The following is a 21,106-nucleotide window of genomic DNA, read 5'->3' on the forward strand; positions in this document are numbered from 1 at the left end:
GTCGGCGGTCAGCGGCAATCGAACCGAGCGCTTCACGCCGGTTCCTTCGCCCGTGTAGCCAGCTCCGAGGAGGCTCGCCTCAAGTGGTCTTCTCCCGACCGTAGCTGCAATATCCAAGGCTCGGTATTCTCCTTGGATCTAAGCCGACGCAGCCAAGGTTCCACCTTGGCCGGTAACGTTTTCGCCTTCCCCCTTGTTGTTCCGGGTGGGAGTCTCTGCTTTTGTTTAGGGACTTGTTAGTTTGCTTGATTTCTGCTTTAGCCAGGGCTTCGACCCATTGTCCGACTTGTGGTACCTCGGAGGCCGTGGGCCGAAGACACGACCACCGCGGGCATAGCCGTCCTATTTGGGATTTGGGCGTGGTTTGTACGTTAGTCGTGGTTTGTCTATGGTTTGTTGAGTGAGTTGCGAGGGATTTTATGTATCGCTCTTGTTTGTAAGGCCTCGCGTCCTATTTAGCTTGATTGTAGTAGGTTGTCCGAAGGTAGAATTTGGGAAGGGTTACCCGTCACTTGTGTTTCCATTACGGTGGGATTTTTGCGCCGGGGTCCTGTCCGGCCGGGTAGACTTTTGTAATTAATTTGCCTAGGATTTTTTATTTTAGATCCGCCTCAAGGAGACCTTGGGAATTAGGACTCGTACTTGGTTCGTGCTTTCTAGTCGCAACTGGGTGAGTGCCTAACAGGATCTGGCGTCAGCAGGAGGACTTTTTACTAACGGTGCTAGAAGATATGTGGCTGTTGCTAGTGGATCTTGTTCGATTTTATTAAGAGTAATCCCAGGGGTTCAACGGCTTTTTGGGTTGTCATGTCTATGTTGTTTGTATTCGTCTGTTTTGGACTAGTCCATGTCCTAAGACTATTTTGGCATAAAGAGGGGAAAAAACAAAAACTTCTTGGATTGAAGTCTTTCGAGAAGTGACATCCAGTGGCAGAGGCAGGGGTGGGCAGTTGCCCCCACAAACAAAAAAATTACTCATTTCTGTATCCATACCTCATAGCCATTTTTTTTCTGTACATTGCCGCTCCTTAAAAATCTAAAATTCAACTAGTACAACCTGCCTTTTGCATCTCACGGTTGTTTTTTTCCTTTACATATTGCTGCCCCTTGAAAGTCTAAAAATTCAACTACTAGAGCTTCCTGCCCCTCAGCTAGAAATTTCTGACTGCCCTGCTGACATCTGAAGTAAAATAGTTGCTTTTTCTTTTTGTTCATTAAGCAAGACACACTCATTTGATTAAATTTATTGTAGGAAAAAAAACAAAACAAAATTTTCATTGTTTAGCTTCCAAGGCGGTATGAGTTGGTGATTCTTCACCCATTTAAAATGCATCTAGTCACTGAAAAAAGCTGCCAATCGAACATATACAGTGAAATGCATTATCTAATCGTCATAAATAATCAACAACACTTACACCATACAGCTTAAATTAATTTGATAAACGCACCAAATGCATACACACATACGCATACAAGTACGTACATAATACGTTTACATAGGCATGGATCTGCATTTGCACAAGAGGGGGAGAGAGAGAGCACGTGAATTATGATTCCATGTGACGGTGCCCACTGTCATTTATAGAAATAGGCACCAAATTATCGACACATGCAGGCAGACTTGTCTGTTATAATTTATTTATCATATCTGAATGCTGATAGCCGGTCCATGTGTTACGAGATTGAAGTTGTATATGATGTGATGAAAAATTAAATACTCGCACATAAAGGTGTTTCAGAATGGAATGCAGGAACTTACTCATATTACTTCTTTATCACAGAAAGCCAAATAAAGAGCCCGCATGATATATGATATAGAGGTTATTCTTTACGGAAGATCAAGTTTACTTAACTTTTCAAGGAATCAATTCCTCCCACATCCCAATATAGATACTTACATGCGCGCACACATGAGTGTGAATGAGGGAGAAAGAAGAGAGAGTAAATTGCAGGGGAGCGTAATTACAGAGACGGTCAATTAATTGTTTTCAACATCAACAATTCGTAAACAAAACCATTCTTTTTCGTATTTACTTTTTAATCCCACCGAGGGCTTTCTTGCACAAACGAAATGTACATAGAATGCTCTAGAACCTCTTAACTACCAAAATACACTAACGCCGGCCATATTATTATCCTTTTTTTTTTTGGGGGGGGGGGGGGGGTTCCAATTAATAACTTGTAAGGCAGAATCAAGCTACCGCAACACCAGCAGAGAAAAGCCTTGGAGCAGAGCAGGGAGAAGCAGAGTAGTCGCAGTGCTTCACGGCTTTCGGCCCGCGTTTCTCCGTGTATTCATCGTTCATAATCTGTTGGCATCTACACTCCACACTGCAGAACGCCTTGTCTCCCCTGAAAACAAAACCCGAAACTCACAAATTTAGCCTACCACCTTCAAGTATAGACACGGCCTAATTCTCTTTAACATATATACATAAACAGTACCCATTGATTTCCTTTCACGGCGTATGATAAAAAGGAAGCACCTCAAAAGAAAAAGTCGGGAAAAGGGGAAAAAAGGGCAGTTACAGCCCTCTTTCACGTTTGGCATTAAGTTTCCCTTTTTGGAAGAAACAGAAAATCGAGGGGGCAATAAATGACAAGAAGTTCGTGAAAGTTTTTCAATAAAACTGAAGTGCAACAGAAACAAATGTCCTTCAGGTTTGGAGAGGTTCGATTCCGGCTCAATGATGGGTTAATTTGGACCTGCGTTACTACATAAGATAACCCTCTCTCTCCCGCTGTCTGCATTTAGTAGTAGAGAGTAAAAAACGATACAGTTATTTTCCAATGTGTTGGTTTCATGCAATTTAATGCATAAACAATTCTACTTGATAAATTTATATCTGAAAAGTAACGGCTTTAAATTTCTAGTGAGTAGCCGAATCAGTCAACTGTAGCAAGTAGCTGAATTTGGTATCCGATTTAGCATCCACACGCAAATGGGTACTGCAAAATAAATCCAAGAAGAGCAGCAGGAAGAAAGACAGGAGTTACTAAAAGGAACCGACTGTGGAAGGCGATATATTAAAAAGGCAAAGAAAGGACAATGAAACAGGCCATCCACATGCCTTTAAATCATAAACGATTTCACCCTGTCAGAATCAGTGCCTCTGAACTGAAGAGAAGCGGTTACACTTAAAAAGGGTACCGAATTCTACAATCACAGCCCTCCCCACTCAGAGGGCAAACAATAAGCTGTACAAGGAAGGCTACAGGTCTGACTCGTGACTACTGAATCTTTGATTATTCCAGGCAAATTGAAGGCTTAGCTAAAGGGGGGCCCGAACTACAGGAACCGCTAATAGATCAGGCAAGATCATCCTCATCGAACGATGTGAGATGAATACCAAACTTTGGATGTTAGTACTGCATAATATATAATTCGCGGAACCACCACCATCGGCGCTTCAAGCATGCAATCGGCTTCTTCCTGTAAACTCATCTCAACCTCTAGGCCAACTTCAATCATAAAAATCTCGAACATTTTCAAACACCAAAAACATGGTAGACCATGGGCATCAAAACGAAAATGAATTCCCAGTAGTAACAGCAGAAAAATCCTGCTACCGAATAAGCCAAAGAAGGAAAGGCCAAGAATTTTCAAAAAGTCGGGATTTTTCCAGGCAGTAATTAAATTTAAGGACATCCCATCAGAAAACGATCCCCTCAGAGACGGAGAAATAATGGAAAATTGTTCTTCCGAATTGTCCAACGATTAAGTTTATTTAGCAGAAAATTATACGCCTTGTTAACTACCATGTACTCTGTGTTAATTAGAAACCTGCAGACTGCAAGAATTCGTTTATGTGGAGAAAGAGAGAAGAAAGGTAATAATCGGGTATTCACCTGTACATGTAGATGTCCTGATCCTGAAGCCTTTTCCTGCAGAGGTGGCAATACTGGAGAAAGCCGTCGTTCTGGAAGGTGTTTCCTTGATACCTAGGCGGTGAAGCAAAGAAGACGCAGGATGAGTTCCTCCACAGATTCCCCACCTCATCCTCTCTTCTCTCTTCATAGAAATACTCATGTTTCCTGATCGAATTGGGCCCATGGTGGGATATCACACACGTGTAGCTCTCCGACAGCTCAAGCTCAGCCTCAGTCTCAAACGTGTTACCTCCGAGTCTGGGCGAGGAGGGCCTAGCAGGAGCAATTGGGATGGGCTGCGAGGCTTGGTGGTTCTTTATGGGCACAGCCAAGATAGCAGAGATAGTTGATTTAGGGGAAAAAATTGCTTCTTGGGTCTTGCTGCTGTTGTTCATGGCCGCCACAATTCCCAGTCCCACCCCCTCAGACTCCTTCTTTTGCCATCCTCTTGGCGACTTCATAATGTAATTGGAGTTGTTCTTCGTCTCTAGTGGTGACGTTGGGCTCCTTGAGCCATCTTGATCCGTGAAAGCAAGGAAAGATGGGAGCCTGATTGCAGGTCTCTCCGGCATGTTGGGCAGGGGTCCAGACCTTGATGAGTTATTGGAAACAACCGGCCTTGTTCTCTGATCAAGCCTCGATGTGTCTACCAGAGATTTGGCCTGATTCTTTCTTCAAAACCAAGGAACAAAGGAAGAAGAAGGGAGATGAGGGGGGGAATGGAGGGGTTGGCTGCTGTGGCCACCTTCTCACCCCTTTCCCTCTCGGTGGTGGAGATTTTGCAGCAATATAAACGCACCAACATCGTAATTTAATGATTAGACGCTAAAAATATAATTTTAATTCTCTTTCCTCAAAATTTTTGCAAAGTATTATTCTAATTGATAATTTTATATGGACATAATTGAGGTGGTCCAACCACCTGCATCATAAAGCGAGTTTTTTTTACCAAAAAAAAAAAAAAAGGCAGAATTCCTTGTCCTTTTTATCTTCTTGCTTTCTTTTCCCGTATTCGCTTCGGTTTTCATTTCTTCGAAAGCCTCACAGCAAGTGGGAGCATTAAAGCCATAATCATCACATCAACGTTCCCCTTTTTCTTAAAAAAAAAAAAACAACAACAACGAAGTAATTATTATGAGAAACCAGCCATGAATCGACATCATATTGTACGCGTGGTGCGTCTAGGACTTTTCAGTTGCTTCGTGGACAAAAATGTCATTTTTGTTTTCCTAAAAAAAATCTCTACGTACTGTGAAGTGGGAGGAGCGCCACTAGTGCAAGGGATGAGCTTGATATGTGGACCGTCAATCTGGGAGGATTGATGGACGGATGCCGATCGTACACTGAAAGTGGGGCACACCATGTAATAAAGGAGCTGGTGGGATTTGGTTGGACCGGAGCAGCTGCGATCAGTAAGGATTTGCTCTACATCTTTTCTCGCGCCGCGCCGGCTCCATTTATTTACAAGTGGCTTGTTTTTTTTTTTTCGTTTTCAAATGTAAAAACATAAAAAATGGATTCGGACGATACAATCAAATGCTGAGGAAGAATTCACCTCCAAATACTAATATCGACACTTTGATGGATCACAATCTTTTTACTTGCTCAACCTTACATTAATGAATTGGGAAACTGAGGAAGCGTTCGGACGACCGGCTTAAGGTTCGTCACGATCTTTATCCTTTTCTCACCGATCCTGGAACTGAAAAGATCCGGATAAATCTCGTTTCTGGTTACAATTGATCATATAAGAGTGGTGCGCATTATGCGCAAGATTTCAACAGAACACAACAAAGATCATGCTTTTATGTGGCTTCCCAAACGCGCCTCAAAGGTTGGGTCGATGACTAGGGTGAATGGGGAGTCGAAGTCGACCAACTTTACTCTCTCTCTCTCTCTCTCTCTCTCTCTCTCTCTCTCTCTCGCAAAATTGGTGTTTTCTTTTTTCCACCATATATTTTGAAGTTTTTGAAAAGTGAAAATTGAAACGATGTGACTCCACACGGAAAAGCATCACCACACACAATTTCCGTGAAAAAAAGGCATTGAAAATGGCCCGTCCTTTTTCTTTCAGCCGCTAATTTTTTATTTGTCCTTTTAAAAGCAAAAAATTATGGGAAAGAGAAAACAGCACCCACTGTATTTCAAAAAACCAACGACTTTGAAAACCATGGTAGAACGTCACACATCCCCCCACCCCATGCTCCTCAATAATTCATAACCTTCCAAGACGCTTCCAATTTTTTTAAAAGAAAGGGCATCTTGCCGGAAAAGTGGATAGTACATCGAATTCCGGCTGTCTTCCCGTGTCCCGTTGATGGAAACTGTACTGCTGCTACCCATGTGGAGGAACAATACCCATAAATTTGTTTAAAATACTGTGACCAATTAAAGCGCGAGAAAGTGAAAAGAAAAAGATCCCAATCCTTCGTTTTGAATGGAATTTATACTTTCCCGTTAAAAAATCTTTTCTCCCGATTGCAAAGCGTGGCTGATCTCTAGCTGTTCATCTTCAGATGTACGACGGAGACCAGACCACAAATTTGGTGCTGTTGCGGTGGTGCAGGCCTCCCTCCAACTCCAAGGAGAAGAAGAAGACATCCATGCCATTCTAGAAAAATGTTAGGGCTATTAAGGTCCTCTACGCTACAATGGGTGGCACTCTCGTAATCCTGAAAGGCTAAGGCCTAAGCGATTGCTTCGCAGGTGGCGGGGATCGTTGTTCAAGTCAAAGGACAAAACTGCCCCTAGTCATTTTCGTCCATGCAGAACACACCCCTGCCCGATAAGTAAGTAACCGACTGCCTTAGTAAGTATTACGAATAGACAGCACTGTCAACTTCCTTCTCACAGTCCCACGGAGGAACTCGGTCACGATTAGGGATGTTAATCAGAGATGGATCGAAAAATCAAATACAATGAAAAGTGTCTTCCTTCCTTCAATCTGAAATTCAGATTTGGATTTGTTTGTGAATGTAAAAATTGGATTCAAATCGAATTTTGATTGTGAAATCAGATTCAAATCAAATCAGGTATGGTTTTTTTTTTCCCTTTCATACTTGAATAAATTCAAGTATATGAATATCGAAAACAACAGATATAATCAACAATATATCTGATCCCGAATATGATATGAAGAAACTCTTTGTTAAAAAGAAATCACAAGAAATGAAAAAATAAGTTCGCTTTTAAGATAAAAGTCGAAATATACAGCCATAATTAGACCCACCACATAAATGTTGCCAAAAGAATGTAATTTTTATTGACAACGAGATAACCTTGGTGATGTTTGAATGCCACCCACAAAAAATGTCGTTGGCTTTTAAAATATTAAGTTTGAGTGGTATTTTGAAAATATCGTTTTGTTGAAAAGACGCAGTTTCAACCGTCACTCACACTGAGTCTTAAAAGGTAAAACGACGGACATGCTTCATCTTTTTCAAACATTTTCTGAGAGTGGAAATATCGTGATAAAATTACAATATTGTATATGGATCAAAGATTCCTCATATAAGACGACAAGGGTTCTCTCACAAAGTGTGGTACCACATGACATGTTAAGCATCAATAAATAAATATATATATATATATATATATATATACCATTAAAAACCAGACTCCAAAAAATTAATTATTATTAAAAATGATTTGATGGAGAACATATATTAAGTTAGTCATTTTTTTACTCAAATATTTTTTTTAATAATAAAAAATAAATGATTTTTATAACATCAAAATTTTGATAACAAACAGTTCAACTTTTTTATAAAAATGACTTGTGTTAAAGCATGATTTATATTAACTTAATATTTTTAAACACATTAAAAAGGTTCTTTTAGAACTCTTTTATATATATATATATATAAATAAAAAAACTTGTGTGCCTCGGTAAGTCATATCGGTGGACACGACACGTGCGGCTCCATGGGTCCTATCATGGCCGACGTGTAGGGCCCACTCGTTGGCTGATACATGGACCTGCGAGCAGGCAATTACAGCTGCTTGTCTAAAGGAAGGGCAATAATGCGTCGTATCGTAGGACTGGGTATGGATGGCGACACTTTTTCTTTATCTCCACACCATCTATGCTCCTCCACATGTTAAATCGAATCGATAGATCTTCTCTTCCTATGTAGAGTGTATTATTCAAATTATCCTCCATCAGCACGCATGCACACACATAATTGTGTTTAAAGCAGTAATTAATTACGACAAGGAACGCCTCTATTTGTTGCATTATGTTGAAACTTTTCTTTTCCAAAATCAAATTCCATAGATATATATGGTTGTTGTTTAGTGGAAACCATTTTTTGAATTATGAGTATCTAAAATCCTTCTTTTCTTTTGAAACCCTCGATCGAGTGGAGGGTTTAAAAAACTCCTAGATTATTAACACAAAGATCCCAGGTCAAGGGGTCAAGGTTTTCACACGGAGAGGGAGACCTCGGCTTCTGCCATAAATTTTTTCTCGTGGAGGCACTTGTTTAATACTTTTAATTTCTTTCGGGCACTTACATATATAACAATCAAATATATCAAAATATTAATATAAATATTAAACTAATTTTGGGAGGCTGGTGTGCCGGGTGCAGCACCGTTCAACTTCAACAAGAATGGAGAAATGGGGGAGTCCAATGGTTTTGATGCATATGCTTCACAATAAACTCAAAAAAGAACCGAATTGAAAATTTGAATGGGAGAAAATCAGGAATTTAGGCTGTAAGACTCCAACCGACTCAAGTTAGTTAAGTTTGAGTTCGGAGCAAGTTGAGACTATAAACTCGAGCTCAGCTCGTTTAATTAGCAAAAACTCGGCTTACCTTGTTGTTTAGGCCTATATATATATATATATATATATATATATAACGAGACTCGTTAAAATTAATTATTAAACTAGATTTTATTCATTCTAATCATATAGATATGATCATAAGAGTAATTTGGTGAGAAACATGTATATTAAAGCAGACTATTTTTTACTTTAATAATATTTTTTAATAATTGAAAAATGAACAGCTCTTACAATATTAAAATTTTGATAGTAGAAAAGAACAATTTTTGATAACGGTAACTTGAAATAAAACATGATTTAAAAAAAAAAATAGTGTTTATAAACATCTTATGAGGTACACATTTTATTTGAAACACTTTTTAACATAAATTTAAAATATCTTGTTTTTATCTCTTGCCCAGATGGTCTGGCATTTATCAACTACTTTTTGAGATCAGCTTTTGAATAATTGTGGCGCGCAATGTTTCAAAAGATTTTTTTATGATCAAATATCAATAACAAAAACCAGGTCAAGTTTATATTCAGAAAAAAAATATTTTATTGAAAAAAAGTGCAAAATATGAAATCAATTTTTTTATGTCTTTACTGAAAGCATTTATTCGTCAAACAGGACGGTCAAACAATTAAAACAACAGACTTGGATTTGATGAATATGAAACATTTGCGAATGCAGGAATGAGGAAAAAATATTACGGAAATCTGATACGGATATATAAAAATTAACTTACACATGATTTTATTGGTTTTAAAACTCTTAACAGTCAGTAATAATTCATATTGATATGGGTGGTAAACAACCCACTTAATGCCGAAGACGAGGGAAGATGAAAATGATATCAAGTAAACAACCCACCCAATGCCGAAGACGAGGAGAGATGAAAATGATATATATATATATATATATATATATATATATATATATATATTTGAAAAAATGAAAAAGGAAACAACAAATTAAGTGATTGCAATGTGGAGAGCCAACTTGCGTGTGCAGTTAATTTAAAGGGAAACGTGTTGACGGGTGTCACTGGGGGTGATGGGAAGGGAAGCTCGTGGTGCTGGCTTATTGGCTGACCGAGCCGGCAGGACCACTTGTCGTTCGTCCTGGACATGTACAGGACAAATCAGGTCCCCCGGCCCGACTGCATGGACTCGCTCGTAAGAAAGCCAACACAAGACGCGACTACCTGCTGACAATGCCTAGACGCCTTCCCCCTGTCCCTTCCCCTTTATTAGCAATAACATAAGAGAGAGAGAGAGAGTTGAAGTATATAAAGATTAGGAAGAAGGCGGTTTTTGTTAACTTCATGTATTAAGCTGCAAGGTTGATAACAGTGGGGTAGCTATGTTGTAGTTGTGTGGCAATCAGCTCACAAAATTTATTTAATTTTACATATAAAAAATTTCATTAATTTGTAATTTTTTATATATGAGTGTTTATAAAAGTTCAAAATTTACACTTAAAAGCGTTTCTTAATTAGAAATTTCTAACTCAGCCACTGATTGATAAGGTTTATAAATGTAACAACATATATTGCGTCTAATACCAATGCTTACAACATTGGAGGCAAGAGAAGATACAAAGAAGACTGTTTTTTGTTAAGTTTAAATTGGACGGGAGTTTTCAAGTCTCTTATTCAGCTGTCCCATGTTTGAATGAATCGTTTAAGCTTATTTGGAAATTTTGAGAATTGGTACTAATTGTGTCAATTAGTGACTACTTAATTGAGACTAATAGGGGTGGATGATTGGCAGGTGCCGTGTCACGGGCCGACTTTTTCAAGCCTTATTTGGCCCACGCGGTATCGAAGGTTTCCCAAAGCCTTCGGCTAGCCCGACTCTTTCTTAAGCTAACAGAAACATTCATCTATCTTTTGGGGCTGTGGACTAAACGCAGAATGCTAATTACTCAACACATCATCACCTAGTTTTATCCCATTGTAGACCATCGGCATGCCGTGGCCATGAGACCCTGTCAGAACATCGTCATTCCTCCAAGTGTCTATATACTTTCATACGAAATCTGAGTGGGGGTAGACTTTCCTTGAGAGGAAGTCCCCAGCCGAAGCCAGTTGACGACTATATATCATTAAGTAAGACGGTCGACCATCACCTTACTCGACGATGAGCATTCACTTGCTCATCCCCGCGTGACTCTACGCGGTTGTGGACACAACATATGTGTCCACTGGAGAAATTGCCCCTAACCCACGCGCACCCCTTGCGCATCCAAACGCTACACGAGAACCCATTTGATTCCCCAACGATGAACTTGTACTTTTAACGAGACTGATGACCATGATGCATTTATACGTTTCGTTACTGCACCACCGCGCTGCACATTCACGTGCATTGCTTTCTGCTTGACTTAGCATCTAATTGGATCCCACATGCTTCCCGAGCAATGCCTAAACTGGCCAAGCAGCATATCCTTCTACTAGCTTGACCGGGCCATACACAGTCGGTCTGCAACATTCACCCACCGCAAAAATCGTCATTTTCCTGAGTGACTTTGCCCCAGGGAAGAGAAATTCAGCAACCATTCTCTTCATTTCTTTTCAACTGAGCCTACATCTGTCTGATTGACGCACCCGTCATGTCGCGGCTATATGCCTTATCAGGTGTTTTGCCTCTAGTCCATTTTTAGTTTCTTTTCACTTTTCTGTCACTGTTTGCACTTTTTCTTAATAAAGTCTGGAACATCTCTGACGAAGTCTCAAATTTTCAAGATGTGTTTTACACTAAGGGCACTTGCCGTCCTGGACAATCCTCCTCTTAGCCTTCCTGCTCCTAACACTCAGACACAATCTTTGGAACGTGTGATCTCCAACTGCCAATACCAACATGGTCACTTGAATTAGTGTCCGGTGAACATGCCCAAACCATGAGACATCAATAACAAGCCAATGTTTTTCAGAACCACTTGTTTATTATCTTCGCAACGTTCTCATCTTTCAAGTTCTTTCCGAGAAATTGCTACTCTGATACCACTTGTCAGGGGCCGACTTTTTCAAGCTTTATTTACCCCGTGCGGCGTCGAAGGTTTCCCAAAGCCTTCGGCCAGCCCGACTCTTTCTTAAGTTAGTGGAAGCATTTATCTATCTTTTGGGACTATAGACTAGACGATGAGTGTTACGCACTCGACACACCATCACCTAGGTTTATTTCATTGTAGACCATCGAAAAGCCGTGGTCATAAGGCCCTGTCAGAACATCGTCATTCCTCCAACTGTCTATCTACTTCCATACGAAATCTGGGTGAGGGTATACTTTCCTTGGGGGGAAGTCCCTTGGGAGGAAGTCCTTAGCCGAAGCCAGTTGACGACTATATGTCATTAAGTAAGACGGTCGACCATCGCCCTACTCGACGATGAACATTCACTTGCTCTTCACCGCGTGACTCTACGTGGTTGTGGACGCAGCATATGCGTCCACTGGGGAATTGCCCCTAATCCACACGCACCCCCTTGCGCATACAAATGCTATGCTTGGGAACCCATTTGATTTCCCAACGACAGACTTGCACTTTCAAAGTGACTGATGACCATGATGCATTTATACGGTTCGTCACTGCACCACCGCGCTGCACATTCACGTGCATTGCTTTCTACTTGACTTAGCATCCGATTGGATCCCACATGCTTTTCGAGCAATGCCTAAACTAGTCAAGCAGTATGTCATTCTACTGGCTTGGCCGGACCATACACAGTCGGTCTGCAACATGTCGTATCCCCGCCATATATGTTGGGAAAAAAAAACTTATATTATGATAATTTTTTAACAAAAATTGTGAAAAATGTTGTTGGGCCCTTCTAAAAATTTTGAAAATATTGGTGAGGCTCCCTTGAAAAAAAAATTCTAACTTTGTCCATCATTGGTATCGTTGCCTTGGCATGAACAACCAACGTACTATAGAGAATAAAATATGGATGGCAGTGCCTCCGCTTGTACAGGATAGTATCGGATGATTTTGTCTCACCACCGCAAACCATGACAGTTCACGATCTCCCTCTCTCAAACACTGGCAGTTTGAATATATCTCTCTCTCTCCCCCTCTTAATTTTATATATAAGAAAGCCAAGGACCTGATTTATTAGAAAGTTAAATACATATCTGATATTGCAATATGAAACTAATTTATTACTACTGTACCTATCATAAGTACCAAATATAATTATGAAAATAATAAAATGATGATATGGGTCAGCATGAAATGTTCTAGCCACGGAGTCATGTGGTGGTCCCGGTACATCAAGGCGAAAATGGCATGTCTGTGGACATTTTTTCCATCATAAATTTCCATTTTCAGTCCTAATGCAACTTACCTCATGTCACTTTCCATCAAGAAGAAGAAGAAGAAGAAGAAGAAGAAGAAGAAGAAGAAGAAGAAGATAATGATGATGATTATTATTATTATTATTTTTTAGATGAAGATAATGAGCCATATATATATATATATATAAAGTGAGTGAATGATGACTTTGGTTAAAAGGAGTCACCTAACTATTTAATCAAGGCGTTCAGTTCAATAGATGAATGGTTGAGAGAAAAAGATCTAAACAATATTAGATGCGGTCTTCTTTTTTTCTCTTTAATTGTGACATGTATGTTAAGGAACACTGAGTTGAATGGCTGCCACAAGTTTAAACGTCGTGATCAGCGGGCATCGGTCCTTATGCAAGATTAATAACAACTGACCAGCAAACTGAGTAATCCCTGACAATTTTTTACCAATGGAAAGTGTACCACTGAAAGAGTTTAAAATCCTGATCTAGCTTCCCTTTTATCAGAAAAAAAAAGTCTGCCAAAATCATCTTAAAGTGTAAAATTCGGTATGGGGGCATACTTTCCATGGCACCACTAGTTTGATGAATCTAAAGTATTCATTCCTTGTCATAACGTTGAAATTGGGTGTAGTGAAGGGACCATATGTTTTGCACGCAATGTAACTTGTCTTCCTTCTTTTTCTTTGGGTGCTTTTGCAAGGCATCGGTGTCTGCCACTGCATAGAAAGTAGACTCATCTTTTTGTTGATAGACACTCGTTTGTACAGCCCGCAGGCAGACAGACAGAGGCAATTGGTCTTTTCTTTTATCCTTTTCGAGTGTAAAGTTGAGGTAATCAGCCGCATTCTTACCGAGCGGTCAGTTGTATAAGAAATAATTCTATACAGCGCTCTCCCCCTAATAGGCCCAGGGTGCGGAGGATTTGCAAGGATATATAAGAGCGCAAAAAACAATCCATCTTTTCTATTTGAACAACTGGAAATTAAATTGCTGATATACGTTGGACAACTTTTCCTTCACCATACCACTTTGAATTTGGAAAAGCCATTGCAAGATTTATGGAGTTCAGTGGCGCCGGGGCGTCACACAATGTGTGTCGCTTCAAAGGTCGTCTATGGCGGGGGTGACCATGATGGCTCAAGGCACTGGCACGTTTGGAACACCAGAATGCGAAATCAATTAAGGCCTCTAATAGTCATCATTGAAGAAAACAAATTAAGGCGTGTTTTGGGAGCCATTGAAAATGTTCAGCGACGCTTTTTAAATGTCGTCTAATCTTGTAGTGTCCCCTTCCCTCCAAAACTCTTGCACTTCATCTCAAGTGACTTGTCTCTACATCAAAACTAGTGACTTGCCTCTGTATCAACTTTGAGATGACCCTGAATCAACTTTAAAATATAAATTCAATTAGGTCTCCCGTGCACCTTGATTCATGCTATTTCCAGCCCCCTCACAGCCCAACTTCGATTAGGAAGAGGTCAAAGCATCTCAGATGGAATAGCCCACCGTTCGTAGCCCTTCCAACACTTTGCGACGTCATTAAATGATCCTCCCTTTAGCACAAGTGCAAAATTTAAGTTAAGCCCGTTTAAAACTTACAAGAGATTTGGATGAGCTACAATGAGACCCATTTTAATTATTCACATTAACTTTACTAATCCAATTCACAACTTGCAATAGTACCAAAAGTTTATGTATGTTTCTTGACACCAAATATATGAATTCAAAGTTGAAATAGTTAAGGGCTCTTCAGTTTAATACATTTATACTCCAATAAAAAACTTTCCCTCTTATTAGGGTTTAAACCTTTCCTACGAATGCGACAATTGGAAGAATATAATTTTTTGTGGTTTGCATCCAATTTAAAACTCTGATTATGACGAAGCATAATTTCTTTTAGTTTTCCAATTAGATAAGTATGAGTAAAAGATCCATAGTTGGAGATATAAAATAGCATTTCTAACTGTAGCTAGCTAGGTTTTCCATTTTTGTACAGGATGATTGAAGCCATATAGCTATTTGGCTATTTACCGGGGCCATTGGCACACCTTGTTTCAGCATGGCAGAAGTAATTAATATTTCTTTAAGGAGTCATTCTCTTGAATCACCTTTACAAAAAATTGTAGTCAAACTTCTGTGCTGGATTGCACAATCCAGCATTGAGAAAACAGACGGCCTGTTGCAAACCTACTTATACAAAATGACACCATTAGTTGAACTGACTCCAAAATATGCCAGCCTTTCTCTTGATCAGTTAAAGGCTGAAAAATAATTGGGTGGTGGCAGCTCTTAAGTATAGTGGCTTGCACCACGTTAATTATTGTATAAAATATTTACCTTCCAATTGGTTAGCGAATTAAACATCAACTTGCAACCTTTGGGTCACTCACTTGAACACTAGTTGCTTGATCATCAGTTAAAAGCTACATATTAGAGAACCTTGCCAAGTTGATTGGTGGTTCGATAAAATATGAACAAATGGCAACCGATCGAGAGAATTTATGTCCTATTTGATCAGCTTCCTAATTATAATTCTACTCACTAAAATTTCCACAGTTTAATGAATTCTATTGTCATCATCTTTCCCCCCAAAAACATTAAGCCGCTTATTATATTCAGGTAACAGCACTTGCAATTATTTGAAGTAAGCATGCAAATTATGATTCGAACAGAGAACTTATGTATGTTAGCTACTAGGTCAACTAGACCCTCTCAGCTATATAGAGATGAGAGATTAAGAAGAATGGACTATTTGACCTTGCAGTGCTCACCAAGAAAGATTCGATGGTCCCCGGTATTCCGTTTCCTGACCACGTCCTCCGGACACTATCAGGTTCATAAATACACACACTGAGACATACAACTGTCTTTTCAATAATTTAATGCTTTTTTGATTGTTTGCAACAATTGATTTTCAGTTATAATTATCCTATTTCCAAAATATCATGTTGCATTGGTTACCAAACTATCCATGCTAGTAAATCTTGAGAGAGAGAGAGAGGCACGTGTTATACCACTAGTCAAGAATCTAATGTACATGGATGGATATGAAATGCATAAAGAGAGTGAATAAGGAAAAGTATTACATTATGTTTTAATTTAGGTTAATGTTGGCGAACTTTTCTGACCCCACGACATCTATGATGTCCCAGTGTAAATTATAGTCTGGATTTCTTTCCTCTTTCCCTCCGAGGGAAAGGCTTACTCTTTAATTTGATTTCGCATTTATAAATCAAGCCATGACTAAGTCGCATTAGCCAACAAGAGCTCCGCAAACAATTGTCTATCTATCGGGTTCTCACCTTTTTAGGTTGAAGGTCATAAAATAAATAACTGATGCACTAAGAGCAGCGCTTGTCATATCTGATAATCTCCACAACAACAAAAAAATTATAAGCTAAGTTTTTATTATTCAAGTATTAATTTGACATGTCACGAAAACCACACTATTTGGCAACGGCACGTGCCGTCGCCAATTAAGCCATAGCCGTAGCCAAAAATACGGCCCTTGTCGTACTAGACAATCAAAGGCTGCCGCTGCCCCCCCGTGGCGTTGTGACCAGTTTTGACCAGTAGGAGAATATATCAATTCTTTCTCGAGGCATTGTAGCCCTTAACAGATTGCGAGAACCAAATTTAGTGTATGGTTAAATTCAAAAAATCCCGAATTATGAAGAAAAATATCTCTTTTTTTTCATAAAAAAAATGCTTGCAAATTTATAATTAACTGCCACTTGAACAAGTCACTATCGAAACGAAGGACCTCTCATTTGCAAAAATGGACATTCAAATGTTTTTAAGCTTAAAAATTGTCACGACGCGATATGTTTTTAAAGTTGGCACATTATAATTTGTGCATGGTCTTCCATGGCGCAGGAGCTGGGCCGGGTACATTAACTCTTAATTTCTTCCAGCAATCTGTTTATTAAGAAATCAATATGCGACATAATAGGTCATTTTGGTGAACACTAACATATTAGTTTCGTATCATCAGTTGAAAACTGCAGATTATTTCTCTACGTTTCAGAAGGGCGCGTATAAGATCATGTGTAAGGTATACCCAGTTTACGTGCATTCTCTATTAAGTACACAGGCATAAACACATCTGCTATCATAAGATAAGAATATATGTTTGATGATATATCATTCTACAAATTAATTTTTATTTTTCAGGAAAATGAAAACCAATTACCATTAATTGTTCAAAGGTTCAAGTAATTTACAAGTTGCTGCACATTAAGACATCAACTTTGTTAAGTCCATCTCTCTCTCTCTCTCTCTCTCTCTCTTTCTGTTTGACAGGATGAGTGCTAGACTGGGCCATGCATGGACCTACCATGGAAAAAGAAGACAACTACAATTCATGATTCATACATGATATATATGTAGGTAGGAGAGTAGGACCATGCATGGTGTGGGTGGTCGCTATTCAGGAACTATTGGACAAAGATGTCTCGTAGACAAGTATCATCAATCCACAATAACTAGTCGTAGACGTGTGATGTAATGTTTTCTCTCTCTCAATCAATTGGGTCTGACTCACTTCCAGGTCAAGCAAGGTTCACCCTGTGGTCAGTATTCATTGGAATAAAAGTGTGGCTGCAGCCAAGAGGGCAGTTGTCCTAGTTACCAATGTCACCTCTCTGGCTGGCTAGCTACTGTTATGGTATTCATCAAATGCAGCAGGATTTAGTCCATGAGCAAACTAAGCTCGCTTTTCTCTCTCTCTCTCTCTCTCTCTCTCTCTCTCTCTCATGAAATATTATGTGAGAGAGAGGCATTTTAAGGTCCCCCACCTTCCAGAAGAAAAAGTGTTAGCAATTAGAAAAGGCATGTTCATAAAAAAAAAAAAAAAGGTACTGCGTTCTGGAGACAACTGCATGTATCCCACACATTGTAACATTTCATCTGCATATATAAAACCAGTTAATTGGGAGGTGACTTCTTCTCACTATTGAGGATCTCACTCCTATGTAAGAAAATGGTAATTAAGATCTAACATGTGAGTAACGTGACCTTCAGAAAATGACCAGCCACTGCCGCACGTCACCCTTGTGGCTTTGGCAGAAGGCACGTCCTCTTTTCATCTCGGGGAGAATATTGCCAAGCACAGGGACTGGACCACAAGGTTCCTTTCAATATTTTTGTGATAGGAAAGGAAAGACATACGTACATATATTATACACACACATATATATCTGTCACTAAACCTAAGTTACACCGTCCAATGATGCATAAAAATTTTAATATATAGAAGGGAAGATGACCCAACATTTATCTCTACCTTGTCGAGTCAAATCATGTTTTCATAATAATAGGGAAACCAATGTTTCTTATAACATTAAAATTTTGCTAGAACAAAAAATCAATATTTTATATATAAAACAACTTGAACCAAGAGTTGTTTTTATCTTGGATTAGTGTTTATAAACATTCTAGATTGTTCATATTTTGTGACAAATGTATTTTAACAATGATTTAAGAGGTCTCGCTTTTGTCCCTGACCTAAGCGGGATGAATTTTTCTATATATATATATGTGTGTGTGTGGGTGTGTGTGTAGGAAAACTAGTACATTGATTTTAAAATGAAATTACAATGGAAATTGAGTTGAAAAAAATAGTAAAATAGTAGCATTTTTAAGAAATTGAAATACGCCTCAAAGGAAAAAAAAACCTTAATTAAGGAAACTCATTTGGTTCTTCAATTGAGAGGCATTTCAGACTCATGAAAACATAATTCATTTATATTTTTTTCATCTTAATTTCTATCATTGGATCTCCTTAAAAGGGACGATATAGACAATTCCAATCAAATCTTGCATATGAGTCTCATAACTACTACCTGTTAACGTCCATGACTGGAGCTTGGATTCTTTTACATTTTGTGACACTAAAAACTGCTGAATATGGCTAAGAGGTAGATTAAGTGCATGCAGTGGGTTTGCTCGTTCATAAACCTTTAAACTTTATTAGCATGGCACGGTTTCTCATGATCATGTTCAAGTAAAAGTTGGACGGCGACTGCTTTTCTTAAATCTTAAGACATGGATCATATGGTAATTGGAACGTTCAAAACTACAGTGGCTCATAAAAATGTAAAAATCGGATGTGTAGATTGAGATTTATAAGAACAATAACATTGATGATCTAAAATGGCCATGAGGTAAAATCTGATTTATGCATTGGGCTTTACTAATTTCCTTCTCAAATAACATTTTACTGACGATCTGACAGAACTGCATGGCTGAATCCGTAGGAGACTCAATTTGGCCGAATACGAACTGGGGGAAAAGAGAGAGAGAGAGATTCTATATGGATTTTCTTTAAGGGAAGCAGTAAGATAAAGCGAAAGTAACAACAATATCAAATATATAATCACAGCTTCATTGCTTTAGGAAGAAAAGAAAAAGTTAGGTAACAAAAGGAATTCTTTTAAAAGTAGATAAACACATCAGTTTTGGTGACAAGAGGACATTCCGAACGTTGGTGGCGGTGCCAACACTAAATTCTTGCCTCCACTTTCTATGGCTTTGCTCAAGTATCACCTTTATTGGTTGAAGAATCCGTGCTCAGTTTATTAGTGCACTCCAGAAGTCCTTTTCCTTTTCTTTTAATTTATGTTTTGGCTATGTGTTGCTTCTAATTAAGAAACACATGACAGCCCATTGTAGTGTCTGTCATCTGCCCACAATTTCCTTTCTTAGTGTCTTCTTGTTCAGATAGATTCCTTCACATAATCTTAGATTATTAAACTAACGGACAACCATGAGTGCCAGGCATTGTTTAATCTTTAGAAGAATACAAAGCAAACATTCATAGTAGTAAAAGGGTTTATAAATGATAAAGTTACAACACTATTGGCTGCTTTTTGGATTACTGGTTCAACTGTTTGAGAAAACTGGAGAGAACGAATTTATGTTGACGTACTTTCTTAATTAAGTGCCCATCTTGGCGATATATCTTTGTGGAAAAGTTTTAATTTTCTAAAAAAATACAAATATTTAGCACTAATTTTCGGCCCCCATGGAAAGGCCCAATTTTTTTTTATCAGTTTGTCAGACCATGGTCCTAAATGGTTGTCTTGGAGAAATAGATCATGTGGCTCAGTTCAAGGAGATGGAACTCCTCACCTTGGCCTGGAGCTATGTGCGCTGCCACCAGCCGAACTTGTTATTGGTCCGCACCATATTGGATCCAGGTCCATCCCCATATTCCAAAATACTTTAAGAGTTCAAATTGAGACAGTCTGCGGCTAGTTAGTTTAGTGATCAATGTGGTTCTTAATTGGCAAATTCTCAAAAGCAGATACAACCATCGGATAATAAACGGCCGGAACATTACCATAGGTTCGACCTGACCATTTAACATCAAAGCTGGATTGTATCGGGTTCAGTGTGGTCGAAGTCCGACTGCGATTCGGTCCATTGACATCCTCGTTTTCCTGGGAGAAAGCATTATCAAGAGTGCAAACAGATCGGCTATCCGTTTTTCTCTTTGTTACCGATCCAATTGAGATCCAATTTTTTTATGGATTTGACTGATCCAAATCCCCCTTGTTTGATCCCCACAGGAGTAGGTTCCGAAGGGGAAGGAGCGTGTCTCGGAAGATAAAATAATTTCAAAAGAGAAACTTTTAGAAGCGGATTTTTTTTTTAATTTTCAAAAAATTAATAAACTAAAATTACTACGTAGTCCTTAACAGTGACACTCATAGCTTTGGATACGTCATTATACAAAAAAAAAAAAAAGGCAGTCTGCCCAAGGTTTTGAACTTTCCAAGCACCTGGTTTTAATGCATTCCTCAACTCCAACTTGCCTAGAAAAAAGTTAGGAAATATGTATATGAGAATAATTGTGCATACGTCCTTTTATTTCTTTTATATATATATATATACACACACAAAAGTTCATTAAAGGTTCGGCCCACGTAGGACGTGGGTTTTGCCAGGTCCTGTGGGCACTTCATCCCCCAACCTGGGATACACCAGTATTACCTAACGTCCTTTTTTTTAGAGAAACGAAAGATATTTGCAGTTCGTATGTCGAATATCTTCTTTTAGTCAAAAGTTAAACACGATCCACTTGGCTGAAGTTCTACATATTTCGAAAGTGAAAAATGAGATTAAAGAATATTATCTCAGGCAGTACTAGATCTTA

General features: G+C 38.9%; 1 protein-coding gene across 1 annotated transcript; it reads right to left on the reverse strand.

The window, feature by feature from the left end:
* Window positions 1-2,184: 2,184 nt before the first annotated feature.
* On the reverse strand, window positions 2,185-4,648 carry LOC116267898 (FCS-Like Zinc finger 14-like). Its single transcript, XM_031649824.2, has 2 exons — window positions 3,850-4,648; window positions 2,185-2,352 (listed from the first exon to the last, which is right to left on the reverse strand). The coding sequence occupies exons 1-2, from the start codon at window positions 4,440-4,442 to the stop codon at window positions 2,193-2,195; spliced, it is 753 nt and encodes a 250-aa protein (XP_031505684.1). The 5' UTR covers window positions 4,443-4,648; the 3' UTR covers window positions 2,185-2,192.
* Window positions 4,649-21,106: the final 16,458 nt, after the last annotated feature.

Source organism: Nymphaea colorata, unplaced genomic scaffold (assembly GCF_008831285.2).
Source record: "Nymphaea colorata isolate Beijing-Zhang1983 unplaced genomic scaffold, ASM883128v2 scaffold0001, whole genome shotgun sequence".
In the NCBI taxonomy this organism is placed as follows: domain Eukaryota; kingdom Viridiplantae; phylum Streptophyta; class Magnoliopsida; order Nymphaeales; family Nymphaeaceae; genus Nymphaea; species Nymphaea colorata.